Raw genomic sequence first — 15121 nt, 5'->3', positions numbered from 1 at the left:
TGAAATTCTTTGACTGTTAGGTAATTTCTTGCCTGCATAATAAATTGTTTTTCTTCTGCGCAGTATTGCAACTTAGACAAGTGGGACACATCATAATAATATGGCAACAATAAAAAAACAAAACTAAAACGTCAATAAATAATTTATTTCTATTTAGAAACTTATTATTTTTCATATGTATAAACCAATTGCTTTCCTAATGGGAGGTTCTTTCCATTAGCGACTAGCTCTACTGTAGTCGTAGCTAAGTCTACTTTTAGTACCGAAGCGTTGTCCAAGACGACGCATTTGTTTACATGGTCCCCAGGAACCGGGATAGATCGGGGTCCAAGAATGGGATCGTTGTATCGCCATAACTTCAGGCTGCTCAAGTCTGAAAGAAAAATATATAAAGTTTACTTATGTATACATATTCCTACTTTCCTTACCTACCACTTTAGAGTATAATAATTTCTTTTGCACGCGAGTAACTTGCAATATTGCGTCTCGACATGACATTTATTAAGTCTTAAACAAATATGTAAAAGCAACAAAAGACTCAAATCTCACCTTTAATCGCTTTAACCTCTTTAGCGATCTTAGCTTTAACTTTTTCGATGGTATCTCCATCTGCAAGCGTGGCTGTTACGGTGAACAGTCCATTCATAGCTACGGGGTTGATGAAGCTGACTTCAACGCCGCTCTCCGCGCTGAAGGACACGTGTGGTTGTCCTGGTGCGCAGTCCTCTCTGGTCTTCTCTGGCGCTTCGGCGTCGTCAGTGAACTTGACTTCTATTGTGTCCAGCTGTAAAAATGTATAAGGTTTGGTTTTTGCCTTCGACTTCAGGTCTCTAACACCGACGAAGGAGAACTATAGCAGATGTGGAAGCGAGATACTATACTGCGTACAACAGTGTCGCTCTCTTTTGTACGTCAAAGCTTACTCAAGTCTTACTTTCTGTCGTAGTTGTTGCGGTATTCTAATTTGTCATGAAGCTGAACGATTCTTAATTAACGAAATAACTGGCAAAACATATAAAAAATAAAAATAATTCTTTGAACGAGTGCAATGTTGAAATTAAATGCTAAACTCGCCTATACGACTCACGTAATAAACTTCCAATCTACTTACATCTAAAGTATTGAGGAGGTATATTTTATTCTCGAGCAGCACAGCCGCCTCGTCGAAGGGTAAGCCGACAGACAGCGCCTCGATGCCAACGCGCTCCATATTCTCTCTGGTCGCTTGTACAAACGGCATCACTCGCTTCATGTACTTCTTTAGCTCAGGGATCCCGCCCAACTTGCTAGAAATTATCTTGTTGTCTGGGAGACCTGTTGGCTGAAAAAGGGTTTAAGGTTAATAACAGCAGTATGATTATTAGACGCCAGCATTTTTTCACAGTTGAAGAGATCTAAGTGTTGTCTATTTATCTCTTCAAAATGTGTTTTAGGGATTTTTGTGAGTGATTATAAGCATTACATATTAAAGGTTTTGCGTGATATCATGAGCAAAGCGAATCCTAAGCCTAAAATTCAATAAGGAGAAAACAATTTCTATAATAACTATTGGACTTACTCCATTCAGTTCTTTCAGAGTAGTCAAAATGATGTGTTGCCATTTGGGATACTCCTTAGCAACCCAAATAACAGCTCTAGTTGGTTTCTTCTCTGGCTTAGGCGTTTCTCCCTTCTTCGGTTTCTTGACAGCGGTGTGGTTCTTCAGGTAGATACGGAAGGAATGCGCTGCGTCCATTAAGTAGTTACTAGCTTTGATGGAGACCTCGTCGATTTCGCCCGCTACCGGCCAGCGTTCGTGAAGAATGCTCTTCGTCTGGTTAAGAAAAGGCAATATTTCAAACTCTTCATTCTCGCTGATGAATATTTTAAAACAATAATGCTCTAGCACTTTCGATCAAATATCGCTAAAAGATCACGATAAGAATAAAGTTCACGTTATGATTACGTTCATAGCGAAAAAAAATCGCAATAGTTTTTGTCTATTATAGATACTGATACATAATATAAAAATAGGCATAAGAATGTTGCTCACATTGCCTAACAACTCCCAAACATGTTCGGCCACGTGCGGACAGATAGGCGACATAAGCTTGGCTTGAGTCTCGATGTACTGCAGAACAAGATCCGCATGCATACCGCCTTCGGAACACAGCTCCCTGTACTTATCACGCGCCGCTTGCAACTCGAAGAAACCAGTCTTCAGGGCCTCCTTGAACAGCATCTTGTTGTAGTTGTCATCAGTCTGATTGATCTTCGTGTTCATTTCGCTGACGAATACCTTGTCGTGGAAATTGTGTTCGCCTGTAAGTGTAAAATGACGATAAAACGACTTTCAAAACTATAAACAAATGGCGCTAGTGGGAGTCGTAAATTATATAGGTAGCAAAAACTCGAAACGAACAAAATAAATTTCATTTATTACAATCGCGAATGTACCTGTTCTTAAGGTCGATTTCGTTGCAATGATCTCCTTAACCCATTCAATGAAGGTGTACAGTCTCAATATAGCCGCATCGGCGGTGTTCTCAACAAAGTTAGCGTCTTCTACGGAGTCACCAGCATCTGCCAATGTCAGTCTCATTCCATCAGCACTAAACTTATCAATAGACTCCGTTAAAGTCAAGAAGTTTCCATCAGACTTCGACATTTTCGCTGAGTTCAACATAAGGTGACCATTGGCCCTGATTCCCTTGGGCCATTTGTCCTCTTCTTTAGGCCACATGGCGCAGTGATTGTAGATGTAGAATGTCAAGTGATTTTGGATCAGATCCTTTCCAGAAACCCTCAAGTCGACTGGATACCTGCATTAAGATATAGACATTTAATACGAAAGCTCCTCATCATCTAAGTTTAATGAGGATAAATATTGTTCTTACCAAAACTGGAAAGCTTTCCTCATCTTTTCCAAAGATGCTTTAGGAATACTAGTTGATTTTGGGAATTGAGCATCTTTGAAGAATATGTAATCCCAAACAGCCATAGTCATGTCCTCGGGTTTAATTTTAAGAGCATTTTCCTTGTTGCCTCTAAATGTATCGCCTTGCAGGAAGTGTGCTATCGTGTAGTAAGCGTTGTAGATGGTCGAGTCTGACAGAGATTCTATCAGCCATTGTTGATCCCAAGGTAATTTTGTACCTGGACAAATATGTATTTAGTATATTTACTTGGATCTAGGAATTAGAATCTTATTACAATTGGTAAATTTTGTAGTAACTTACCAAGTCCATAAGTTCTCGAGCACGCGTATTCGTGCAGCCACTTGAGAGTCGCTTGGAAATTCTTCCTTACTTCGTCATGGTAAGTATTCATAGCACCCAAAGCCTTTTCCACTTGACTCTTCCACTCTTCATTCCCATAGTCCAGATACCACTGATTGCAGAGAGCCACAACACATTCATCACCTGACCTCGAAATGATCGTTTTTTCGGGCTCATAGTAAACCACTGCGCTCTTCTCCTGAATAAGTTTGTTTTGCAAATTCTTTTTCACATCCTGGATCTTACATCCCTTGAATTCTCCTACTAGTAACACTCCATCATAAAATCCTTTTAAGTAAACCATCTCTTTGGCTTGTGTTAATTTGTCCTTATCATTCTGACTTTGAATTTTAAGCTTATCATATACGAAAACAGCGGATAAGTTGCCGAATTCGGGAATTTCGAGAATAGAAACTGGTTTGAATGGGAGTACCATATCATCGTGAATACCATACTTTTCTCTGAAAGCTGGCTTCTTTTGTAAGTCCACAAGTGCCGCATAGTCATCAGGGGAGTCAGAAGGTACACTGGTTACAATTCCAGTGCCCTTATCTTCCTTAATAGTTAACATAGGAAGGGCATAGATTTTAGGATAACTAGTAAAAGGAGATTTTAATACTGTTCCCAAAAGATCCTGTCCTAAAATTTCAGCAAGAATTTCAAATTCACCATCCTTTTTGGTAAAACCTTGGTAGGACATATTTCTGGCTGCTCTCCTTGTGCATACAAATATTCCATCATTAACAGTTTCAAAAGCAATATATTTGATGTCTGGATGTACCCAACAATTGGTCTGGCCATACATAGTTTCTGGTCTTAGAGTTGCTGCTACTAAACTCACTGGCTTGGACTTGAAGGACCTACAATGTAAATTCAAATCTGAGTTTCAAGTAAGGAAGTATGGCTCATAAAAAAGTTACAAAAATACAACCTGATCAATAAAATATGAAAACACACATGTTAAAAAATATTTTTGCAAGTAATAAACCAAATAAATCCTATTCTAATTGGTACTGTACATTTGTGTAAATATGTACAGTATAATATTTAAAACAAATGTTTTTGGCTGTATAGCTATGCATTATTTAACCATTTACAAATATATAAAAATACTAAACAATTATTTAGGAAAAGCACATCATAAAAAAAGCTATTCATATCATTGGAGATTAAAACAAAACTTACTTGAGTGCTTCAGGATATGGCTCCTGTACTACCATCTTTACTAGGGTATACTCCTGAGGACCAGCCCCTTCCCCTGTACTTCTGTCATGGTCCATACAAGGTTGCTTGTCCAAAGGCGAGAATATGGTGTACCGCTTACCATACATGATCTTATTACGCTCTTTAAGGTGGTAGAACTGCCACCTTATGAATGAATCATAGAATGGATTTGCGTCAGTGGTAATGAACTTGCGACGCCAGTCTACCTGTGAAATAAAAAAGAGACCTGCTTTAGAAAAATATAATCAGTAGGTACATGAATAAATAAAATCCATAGAATATTTTAAATTTTAAAACTTTTTTTACCCAGGAGACACACAGATTAAACTTATAAAGAAAGGCTCTTTGAGCCATGTATTTTTATTTAAGACATTGTAGGGCAAATTTTGGGGAGGCCTATGTCCAGCATGAGACTGCACTCGGTTAAGTGGACTAATTGTATTTATTTATAGATCGATTTAAATAACTTACATGAATACCCATTCTTTTCAAATCAGCTACAGCCAAAGGTGGGAAGTACTCAAGCCAGTGGCTCTCATCAGCAAACAGACATATTTCTTCATCAGGTACTCCAATACTTTGCATGATCTGCCACTGGTACTTAGCACCCCCAGTCTTAGCCACAGCTTTACTCTTCTTTCCTTTACTTTTATCTTTAGGGACAATGTCTCCCTCTTCCTTGGCTATGACTTCTTCTTCTTCAGGGAATACCGGTGGGGAACCATAGAGAGCCATCTCTCTTTTTAACTTGTCAGCACAGGCTTTTATAGGCATGCCAGTACAATGAAATCCGAAGGGAAATAGTACCATTCTACCTTTTAATCTGTAGTATCTTGATGCAAACTAAAAACAAGAGTCAACAGTAATTAAACAGTTCAGAGTTGTGAGTAATTAGTATCAGAATTCTTATCTTCGTAATTAAAAAAGTTAATAGCCAAATGTATAAAAAGCAAAATATCAAACAATAACACTATGGGGGAGTAGGTATATTCTGAGATTAAATTGCATCATTCTTGTAGGTATGTCTAACAGATTTCAAAAAGAAAGGAGGTTATTAAGCATTCATATTTTTGTACTGTACTTCTAATAAAGTAACATTTTGAACTTACCTCACATTTTGACAGTGAAAATGTATGCCCAAGATGTAACCGCCCATTCATGTATGGGTAGGGAAACGTACACATGAACTTTTCATAGGATTTCCCATCTTCCGGTGCCTCCATTTCAAATATCTTCTCGCTGTCCCATTTCGCTTGCACTTTCTTCTCTATTTCCTGTAGATATTCTACCTTAAATGTGCCTTTCCGGTCCAGCGTAGCCTAAAATTTAAGAATATTGTTAATTCTGAATCATATGCCGCATACTTCTTGAATTCCTCTCCTCCGGCTGGAGCAATATTGTCAGCGGATTATAATAAAAGTTCCACTAAACAGATATCTTAAATATCTCTTAAGCGACATGTTCTTTAAATTGTCTTACCATTTTGCTAATGTTTTATTCAGAAATCCGAATCATGCACACACATTCCCTGAATAGTATAATCGAAAGAATAATGCACGTTGCCACGACACTGACATCTGCTGTCAGCAGGTGATATGTCACGTCACTTTTGACTTAATAATTGACAAACGTTACAATAATTTTGCAGTGAAGCCAGGACAATTTCGTTTTTTTAAGGAACTGTTAAATTGGTAAAATACTTTAATAATTTAAGATTCATGGTATAAATCTTGAAAAAAAAAATACTTTTGAATCAAAGCACTATTAAATTGGATTAAAGTGGGCATGGAGAATTCCGTTTAAAGTTCTAAACCTAAAGTCTTAAATCTGCATAATGAAAAGTGGTAATTAACTCAATACTCAATTATTTATTGCTCTAAATCAAAACATGAAAGCTGTGTATTCAGAATCACAGCTTATTAAGGTGCCGTAGCGTTACGGACGAATTAACCCTGATATAATAATGACAAACGTTTATTTCACTAAACCAGTACATTCAACTTCACCAAAAAAATATAAAGATGTTTCTTAAAATAAAAATATGTTACATGTCCTTCCGTATTATACCGATTATATTAAAGAAGTAGACCGGCACTCCATAGACAATTTCTAATTTTAATGCACCTAATGCTTAGGTTACCCGCCATCTAAAAAGTACGTTTAAAAAAAATACTTGACAAAAAATTGGCGGCAGTGGCGGTACACGAGATCTGTCATTTTGCCGGAAACTTCGCCCGCTACCCCTGCTCTCAACAACGCGCTTATTTGTTGGGAGAAGCAAAATTTGCTTGTAATTATTGTGAAATCTGTGATATTTGCAGAAACAATTGCCTCGTGACAATGGCTCCAAGGACCGCGAAAGCAAAGGTATGGTTAATTCAGATTATACGACGCGATATCTTAAGTATTTGCATTGAATTTACAAACGGGTTTTAGCATTGTTATCGATGGGCACTTAACAGTAGTGGTGTCAGTCCCATTCATATATAAATTGAGTTGTTTCGTCCCGTACTTTCAGTTGTTTTCATTTATGAAATATAACGACAACGACAATTATCTTGTTTCCCGTATAATACTATTTTACGCCGTCGTTTTACGAACACATGTTTTGAGGATTGCTCAAGCCTTTGGCGGCAATTGGCGCCACTTATTGTAGTTATTATTTTATGTGTATTGCATGCACCGTAGTGTGCCGTTATTTCATGATAATAAGCTATAATACCGAACTCGTTTCGGCTTTCATATCATCTGTATGAAGCTATGAAATTTACATCTGTTCTAAATATAGCTGTAGTAATCTTGTTGTAAATAATATCTCGCCTATGCTATTTTATTTAACGTGTATTCCTTATGGATTTTATTCTATGTCCCGATTGTTTTTATTGGCGGATTTTTTCAGAAACCGGTTGAAAAAGTAACAGACAGTGAGGCACCTAAAAGAGGGCGAGGAAAGGGAAAAAATGTGTCAGAACCTGAGGTCGACGCAGCAGATTTAGAGCTTAGTGAAAAAATTGCTCCCGTGACTGATAAAAAGCCAAAGCGAGGAAAAAAGGCGGCAAATGATTCAGGGGAACCACAAGAGGATGTAGGTCCACCTGCTAAGAAAGGTCGCAAGAAGAATGTTGATGAGGTACCAGCTACAAATGGTGACCAATCTGGTGAAGAGGATTCTTCTGTTCAGGCTGAGGAAAATGAACAGAGTGATGACAACTTAGAAACCAATGGTCACACAGAAGAAGCTCCCAGTTCTGGCAAGGGTAGGAAGAAACCGGCAAAGAAGGAACCAGCTCCTAAGAAGGAAACAAAAGGCAGAGGTAGGAAAGCTAAGCCAGAAGTGACTGAAAATGATGACACACCAAAGGATGAAGTTGAAGAGAAACCTAAGCCTGCACCTAAAGGCAGGGGTAGGAAACCAGCAAAAGTGGAGGCAGAGCCTGAAGATGACAAGTCTGAAGAAGAGGAAATTAAAGAAAAACCTGCACCTAAGGGTAGGAAAAAGGCTGCAGCTAAAGTACCAGAGAAGGTAGAGGATGATGATGAAGCTGATGAGGAGGAAGAGAAGCCTGAACCTAAGAAAGGTGGAAGGGGTAGGAAACCTCAGGGAAAGAAAGCACCACCCAAGGAGGATGCTGATGATGATGCAGATGAAGAAGATACATCCTCTAAAAAGAGGAAAGTGACTAAAAAAGGTAATATTACATTTTTATATCTATTTTGTCAGTCCTGTCTATTTTTAAGTGTCATTATTTATTTTATATTATAAAGCAGTCCGCAAACATTAACAAATTCTGGTATTAATTGCAGGGTGATTGTTTTTGACAAGGATATGTACATTTAATTATATCTTATCTTTTGACTTAAAAGAAGCATTAATGTACGTAAAAATCTGTGGCCCAGACAGTTCCTAAAATTCATGTGTCCTCTTTCAGCTGATAAAAATGATGAAGATGAAGATGCAAAACCTGCCAAAGGTAAGAGGGGTCCAAAAAAAGCCGTAGAAGCCTCCACAGAGACAGATGACGAACAAGAGAATGAGCCAACAACAAAGCGCCGACGCAAGGGTGCTGACGAAAAGGGTAACTAGTACTATGATTATAATTTAACATTTGACAAATATTGTTTCGTGTTACTATGATTAAGTGTGTTTTATCATTAATTATTCATAATAAAACTTTTTCCAAATATATATGTTGAATGCTTTATTATTTTTTCTACCTTACTATACGCATACTCAAAACAATTGGACATAATTGCTGCATAGATATGCTTCATATGTAATTGATAGGATAAAAATAAAAATGCATATTATGGTATATCTGACACTTGGTACACACTCGTAGTGTTATTTTACTTAGTACTAATTCACAATGGGTTTCCAACATGGTGACTAATTTAGTTAGTTTTAAAACAGGTGTTTCAAGAATATACCTTCGCATGCTAATTATTAAGTTATAATACATACTATATACATGGCTATTAGTGGTTCATTAATATTATAAGACTGGTATTTAGATGGCTTTTCTATATCCTAAATAGTATTAATGATTATAAAAAGCTGGAACCCAATACTTACCAGATGTAACTTTCTTTTGCATGCATATTACATGGTTCTTGCATTGATGCAGGATAAGAGTGGAAAAAGTATAATTCAGTAAATAAAACACCAAAAAATCATTTTGAAAGATTATATTTCACTGTTACATTACACATTGTCTTCACTACCACCAATGACATGAAATATGGGCAATATTTATCAGCCGTGTAAGTATTTATCTGCAGACACGGCTAATTGAAACTGGCATAAGTTGACTTCATGTTAGTTATATATTTCAGCGCCAGCCGAAGATACCAAAAAGAAAGCACCTCCTAAAAATAAATCCGTAACAGATTTTACTTCCATTGACTTCGCGAATTCTTCCAACAATAGTCAAGGTAAAGACTGGAACTTTAAAATAGCAAGTTGGAACGTCGACGGTATAAGAGCATGGTCTTCTAAAGGCTGCCTAGACTATTTGAAATATGAGAAACCTGATATTTTGTGTGTACAAGAGGTAAAATGTTCTCAAGATAAACTACCAAGTGAGATAGCAAACCCTCCGGGCTATCACGCGTACTGGCTGGCGGGCGAGAAAGATGGCTACGCAGGCGTAGGCATCTACACGACAAAACTTGCGATAAGCGTCGTGTACGGGTTACAAAACGAGGAGTTGGACACTGAAGGTCGTATCATTACAGCTGAATACGAACAGTTTTATTTAATATGTACCTATGTGCCGAACTCAGGACGAAAACTAGTCACACTTCCGAAAAGACTGCAATGGAACGAAGAGTTTCGTAGACATGTTAAGGAATTAGATAAGAAGAAGCCTGTGATAATATGTGGGGATATGAATGTTTCACACAAAGAAATAGGTAATATTTTCTTCTATTTATTCAATATATTTTTATTCTTTGCCATAATTCATTATATAGGCATAAAAAATAGGCCTAGGCTTTTAACCAGTAACGAAGTTTTTTCTTCACACTACATAGTTTTAACTACCTGTATACCTGCTGTAAGTTATGCACAGTCGCCTAGTCGGTGTCTAATGACTAGATAATTTACGCCCGTTATCTTAATCATGATACAGAACTTAAATTTAGTTTTAGCTGACTCCTCTCTCTCAGTTAACATGAATTCTGAAGCAATAGAAAATTTAATTTTGATGAAAGAAATTGAAGTTTAGTCTAATACTCACACAAATCATTTACAGATTTAGCTAACCCTAAAACAAATAGGAAGAACGCTGGTTTTACGGACGAGGAACGAGCGGGGATGACAGACTTACTGGGAGATGGGTTCGTCGATACATTCCGACACTTGTATCCGGATAAGGTTGGCGCCTATACGTTTTGGACGTACATGTCGAATAGCCGAGCGAGGAACGTTGGATGGTACGTTTTACACTTAGTTCTAACTCGACGCAGGATACCATATAGACTACCACCAAATACCACTTAATGTAGGTATTTTGCCTCTTTGGAAAAGTCTAGCCTACGCACTTCTCAGCGCGACACTTATTCTTCCTCTCAGAAGTGCAATTTTACCACAACGGTATTAGTCTTACTAGAAGAGTGGCCTTGTGCTATTTTTTTTTGTATTAGTGCGTAATAGTAACTCTACTTTGATAGTGTACTATTTTGCTCAAAACAGCTTTTTGTACGAAATATAAAAACTCCTATTTCTGTACTTCTAGATAACAATGACACTTTTACAATAAAACGTTGAGACATGATTAGGCACGACTTAGATAAGCCTTATAAAATATAACGTAGATAATAGGCACCTATGTACTACTTAAATCCTTGATAATGCATGTTATCTTAAAAGCTTATTGGGAATGTCTATGTAATTTAATTACTTTGTTACAGGCGTTTGGATTACTTCATAATGTCAGAAAGATTGTTGCCGGCTCTCTGCGACAATGTTATTAGAGAAAAGGTATATGGCAGTGACCATTGTCCTTTAACACTTTTCCTGCACTTGAGGAGTGCTGACAAACCTAAGGAATAAACAAATGACTATTTATTATGTTGTAAAATAATAAACGACTGTAATCAAGCCTATCTATCAGGTATAAAATTCGGATTTGCATGAATACATAGTTTGGATTCAAAACTATTCAGGAACTATCAAATCAAAAAGGAGGCAGTCGTTTAATGTCTTATAATAGTTTTTTTTTCGACTTATGATTTATTTTGATATGGTTTATAAAACATTTCAGAATCTGCATTTGTTTGTGTAATATTTTTGTATTGTTTGTGAAGGTCACTGAAAAATAAAGACGTTACAATAAATGCAGCTTTTTTGTACATTCCTATCTACTTATCTGATTGTCTGTGATAAGAATGTAATCGGGATACGAATTAGCGAAATATGTAGGTACTTGAAACAAACATGCGTTCTTACTTATCTCCCACTAGTTCTTTTCCTATGGCTGTATCCGATACTTATGCTGAGAAATATTAATTATGGTGACCCTAAATTAAGTCAAAGGCATTTACATTTATGAATATTTTACTACTTTCCATTTTGAAGTCTGTCTGCGCCTGCGTAACTTGTTTGATATTGTTCTTCGTTCATTTTTCGGAACTAAGTGAAGCTAAGTATGGGTGTTAATAAATTAAATTGAAAAAAAATCTTCGAATAAATGGAGGCGACAATAATGAAAGAAGTATTCTTAAAAAAAATCGAAAGATAAATATTCTTACATAATGAGCGCTGTACATACTTAAATCTTTAGATAAACAGTCCACACAGTGAAAACTCTTGAAATAAACGATCGGAATTCGTAGTCGTTCCATTAGTCGTTCGTGAAAATGTTAAACATACCACCTTCCACAGTTTTTATCTAGCAAGAAAACAATTTGGCATATCTAAGTAGGTGGTTACCTACCACATTTATAGCTTAAACATTTTTTAATGAAACGCAGATTAAAGTAAAAAATATTTTTTATTAAAATTAGCAAACTTAAAGCAAGTTACAATTGGATGAATTCAGGAGAAAAGTAAATTCTGCTCTCGTATTTTTTGCCTCTTTTACTGACCAGCAATTAGGCATAGTTTATGTTACAATATATTAAATGATTTAAACGATTCTGAAAATTATACTTATAGTCAGATAAATAGGATATTCTTAAGCGTATTTTAGGTTTCTTTTTTAGAATGTACCTCAGTTATGCTTATATTTAAAAAGACAATACTTCAAGCTCACAAAGTCATGCTGAAGTTAAATAATTGACACAGGAAATCAATTACTCACTTCAAGATTCTTATTTTACATGTTTTTTATCAACATTTCGGCATGGTTTTGTTTACTTCTTAAAACTTAACACAGACATATTAGGTCCCTTGCGTCGATATTTCAAATGTGCCTGAAAAAAGGAAAAAATATAACATTAGGATAATCAAATAAAAATCAATAAATTTAAAGTTGGGAATACACCCCATTCTACAGGAATGCTATAGCTCAGAAAAAGCTTTCTCACAGCATTGAAACTAACATAAAAAATCGATTGGTACCTTAATTATTTCAGCGAATGCACTTCTGTTTAAAACACTGTATGCCGCAGTGAGGCTACTCAAGGCGCTAGGTTCAAGTTCCTTCAACCCAGAACAGAATAAAGCTATCCCCACTTCAACACCAGTACCAAAGTCACTTTCGTCTACGGCTATACTTGCATAAGTTATAACAGGCTGAAGTTCTGATAAGATTTTGTCTTTATCATTCTGGTTTGATGCTTTCTCTAGACTTGCAAAGAGTTTCTTGAGATTTGCTGTGGAATTAGAGAAGTGTAAGTATGTAATAATAATACATAAATCTAAAATCAACTTTGCACTCCAATTCAAAAAGTAGAATTATCATGAATTATGAAAACCAAGCAGAAAAGCAAAATACATAATTTTGGTATACTGAAACTTGTGTTCTCAATGATTTACAAAATTTATAAGAGATCCTCTTAGATGCATATCTATCAGTCAGGTATTTTGCGTAAATATTGCTTACAAGGAAAACACTTAAGTCAGTAGGAAATAGAGCAGGCAGGCAATCAAACATAAACTCTATAACATAAGATTCAAGGTTTAAATTAACTACTTGTCGATCTTACCATCTGTTTCTACTAAATGTCTGTAACCTAATTGAGTCTTTTTATTATAAGGTACAACAATGCCTGCCCCATGGAATGACCTGGTGACCATATGTGGAGATCTCTTCTTCATAGTGTATTCTTCTAAAGATATTTTGTTTTCATCGGCAAATGCTTTTATTTTTTCCATTAGTTTCTGACAGGCCATAGAAGTAAAAGGTGACTGTTTCTTTTCGTTTTGCAGATACTGACTGTGGGGAGAAAATTTATAGATTAAAAAAAACTAAAACCCACGTTTTTCAATGTCACTCCATTCAAATTTCATAACATTAGTTCCTGGATAAAATAGTGTGATATTATTTCCATAAAGTACTTCTGTGCCAGATGGCAATAATTAGGGTCATAACATGTTACAAAGCTCAGATATCTAAGCATTAGCATAAATCTCTACTAAAAATTTCTTTAGTTAAAAGGTTCGGCAAACAAGAGTATTTAATAGCTTTATGAGGCCTTGTTAGCTAACAACTTCCTTCACTTCCCTTCATCACTCTTGGTTTCGTGTCTCTTTCATCTAATCAATTTAATTATTATACTACAAATTACAAGATCTTACTACACAGCTCCAAAAATGTTTTCAGCCATGGGGGCAAGGCGGCAATCCTTTTTGCTGTCATTACTGGCCACAAACACTGGTGTCTGATCAGGATCATCACGGAAGTAACCTATGTGGTATTCACTGGTTTTACTCTTTTTAAGTACAGCCTGTAAAATGAAATATTATGTTTAAGGAAAAGAAAGTTGTCACCATTGTATTTAGATTAAAATTATAATAATACATTTTTGTATCAAAAGAGTATGCATTGATTTTATATTTTTATGGATATGACACATTGACTACATCCATTATAAGAAGTTGACTTCAATTTGTTATTGAAAAATACACACTATGAGCCTAAGCTTCTTAAACAAGTATAAATCCCTTGTAATTAACACTACCCTTCTAAACACCTGTTTAGAAGTGTGTGTCCATGGTTTTGACTATATGATTAGTTGACCGAAACCCCAAATACTAAGGAGTTTAGCTAGATGTAAGTGTAAAGTATAGACTTACTCTGATAAATAAACATACCTGATATTCAGGAGGATCATAAAAGAATCTCCAGTGAGCTAAATACAACTCTTTGTCTTCCAATTTAGGTAGTTTCCCAATAATTAACTCATAAGGCCCAATAGGTACCAAATTTACACTTGCTAGTGCGTCTTCAAATGATTTGCCACCATCACTGACACATTCATAAAATTTAAAAAAGTCTTCAGGCATCTCTACCAAGAACAGTTCTTTTAAAACATCGCGGTCTGTTTCTTTATCATAAAATGTAATATCTTTTGGAAGGTCGGGAACTAGCTGATCACTTTGTACACTGTCCTCAGAAACTGATGTTTCATTTTTATTGTTACTTTCATCGCTTCCCGCCGTTTTTTCAGAAGACTCGTCTTTGCTAGAAGGATTTGGGGATACTCTAGGGCTATCCCTCGTGTACGGAGAAAACCGTCTCTTATTTCGATTATCTTTCCTTTTATTTAATGGTGGGTGCTTAAAGTTTTTGTGATGTTCGGGGTTCTTTTGATAGCATTTAGAGGCGTATTTACATACCATTCTTGGGTCTTTTACGTATTCTGCCCATTCGTCTGCCATTGTTTATTCAAAATAATGCTGTTTTGTGTAAATTTATTTAATAGAAAATAATCCTACAAATGTTTTGGTTTTTCGTATGTGATTTTTTAAAGGTTATAACGACAAGTGGCAACAGCCGGTTTACTGTCAGTGTCAACTGTGTCAAGTTGGTAATGTCATCAGTCATGTCCTCGATATTTCAAATCAGATCGATATTTCTCAATTTATTGATTAAATTTTTTAGGCGGCTGTTGTTGAAATAACAAAAAAAATAGAAACCTTATAGAAAAACGTACGAGCTGAGCTTCATATAACACTAATAAAATGGCTATGCATT

The 15121-nt window shown here is 36.0% G+C and overlaps 3 protein-coding genes across 3 annotated transcripts; 1 reads left to right on the top strand and 2 right to left on the bottom strand.

Moving 5' to 3' along the window:
• Positions 1 to 124: 124 nt before the first annotated feature.
• LOC113508534 (leucine--tRNA ligase, cytoplasmic) lies at positions 125 to 6071 on the bottom strand. The gene is made up of 12 exons (XM_026891635.1): positions 5961 to 6071; positions 5591 to 5800; positions 4953 to 5324; positions 4443 to 4687; positions 3219 to 4117; positions 2877 to 3135; positions 2437 to 2801; positions 2033 to 2301; positions 1559 to 1813; positions 1112 to 1321; positions 550 to 784; positions 125 to 373 (listed from the first exon to the last, which is right to left on the bottom strand). Exons 1-12 carry the CDS (start codon positions 5961 to 5963, stop codon positions 165 to 167), a joined length of 3531 nt encoding a protein of 1176 aa, XP_026747436.1. The 5' UTR covers positions 5964 to 6071; the 3' UTR covers positions 125 to 164.
• A 608-nt stretch (positions 6072 to 6679) lies between these two features.
• Positions 6680 to 11318, top strand: LOC113508536 (DNA-(apurinic or apyrimidinic site) lyase). Its single transcript, XM_026891638.1, has 6 exons — positions 6680 to 6848; positions 7381 to 8170; positions 8411 to 8557; positions 9315 to 9893; positions 10235 to 10415; positions 10893 to 11318. The coding sequence occupies exons 1-6, from the start codon at positions 6822 to 6824 to the stop codon at positions 11032 to 11034; spliced, it is 1866 nt and encodes a 621-aa protein (XP_026747439.1). The 5' UTR covers positions 6680 to 6821; the 3' UTR covers positions 11035 to 11318.
• Positions 11319 to 11955: 637 nt separating this feature from the next.
• LOC113508537 (histone PARylation factor 1) lies at positions 11956 to 14935 on the bottom strand. Its single transcript, XM_026891639.1, has 5 exons — positions 14239 to 14935; positions 13723 to 13871; positions 13131 to 13360; positions 12544 to 12797; positions 11956 to 12395 (listed from the first exon to the last, which is right to left on the bottom strand). Exons 1-5 carry the CDS (start codon positions 14803 to 14805, stop codon positions 12336 to 12338), a joined length of 1260 nt encoding a protein of 419 aa, XP_026747440.1. The 5' UTR covers positions 14806 to 14935; the 3' UTR covers positions 11956 to 12335.
• Between the last annotated feature and the right edge of the window lie 186 nt (positions 14936 to 15121).

The sequence above is a fragment of the Trichoplusia ni genome, chromosome 2 (genome assembly GCF_003590095.1).
Source record: "Trichoplusia ni isolate ovarian cell line Hi5 chromosome 2, tn1, whole genome shotgun sequence".
Lineage (NCBI taxonomy): Eukaryota > Metazoa > Arthropoda > Insecta > Lepidoptera > Noctuidae > Trichoplusia > Trichoplusia ni.
Note: the sequence above shows the minus strand (reverse complement) of the source record. Positions and strands in the feature narration are given on the sequence as shown.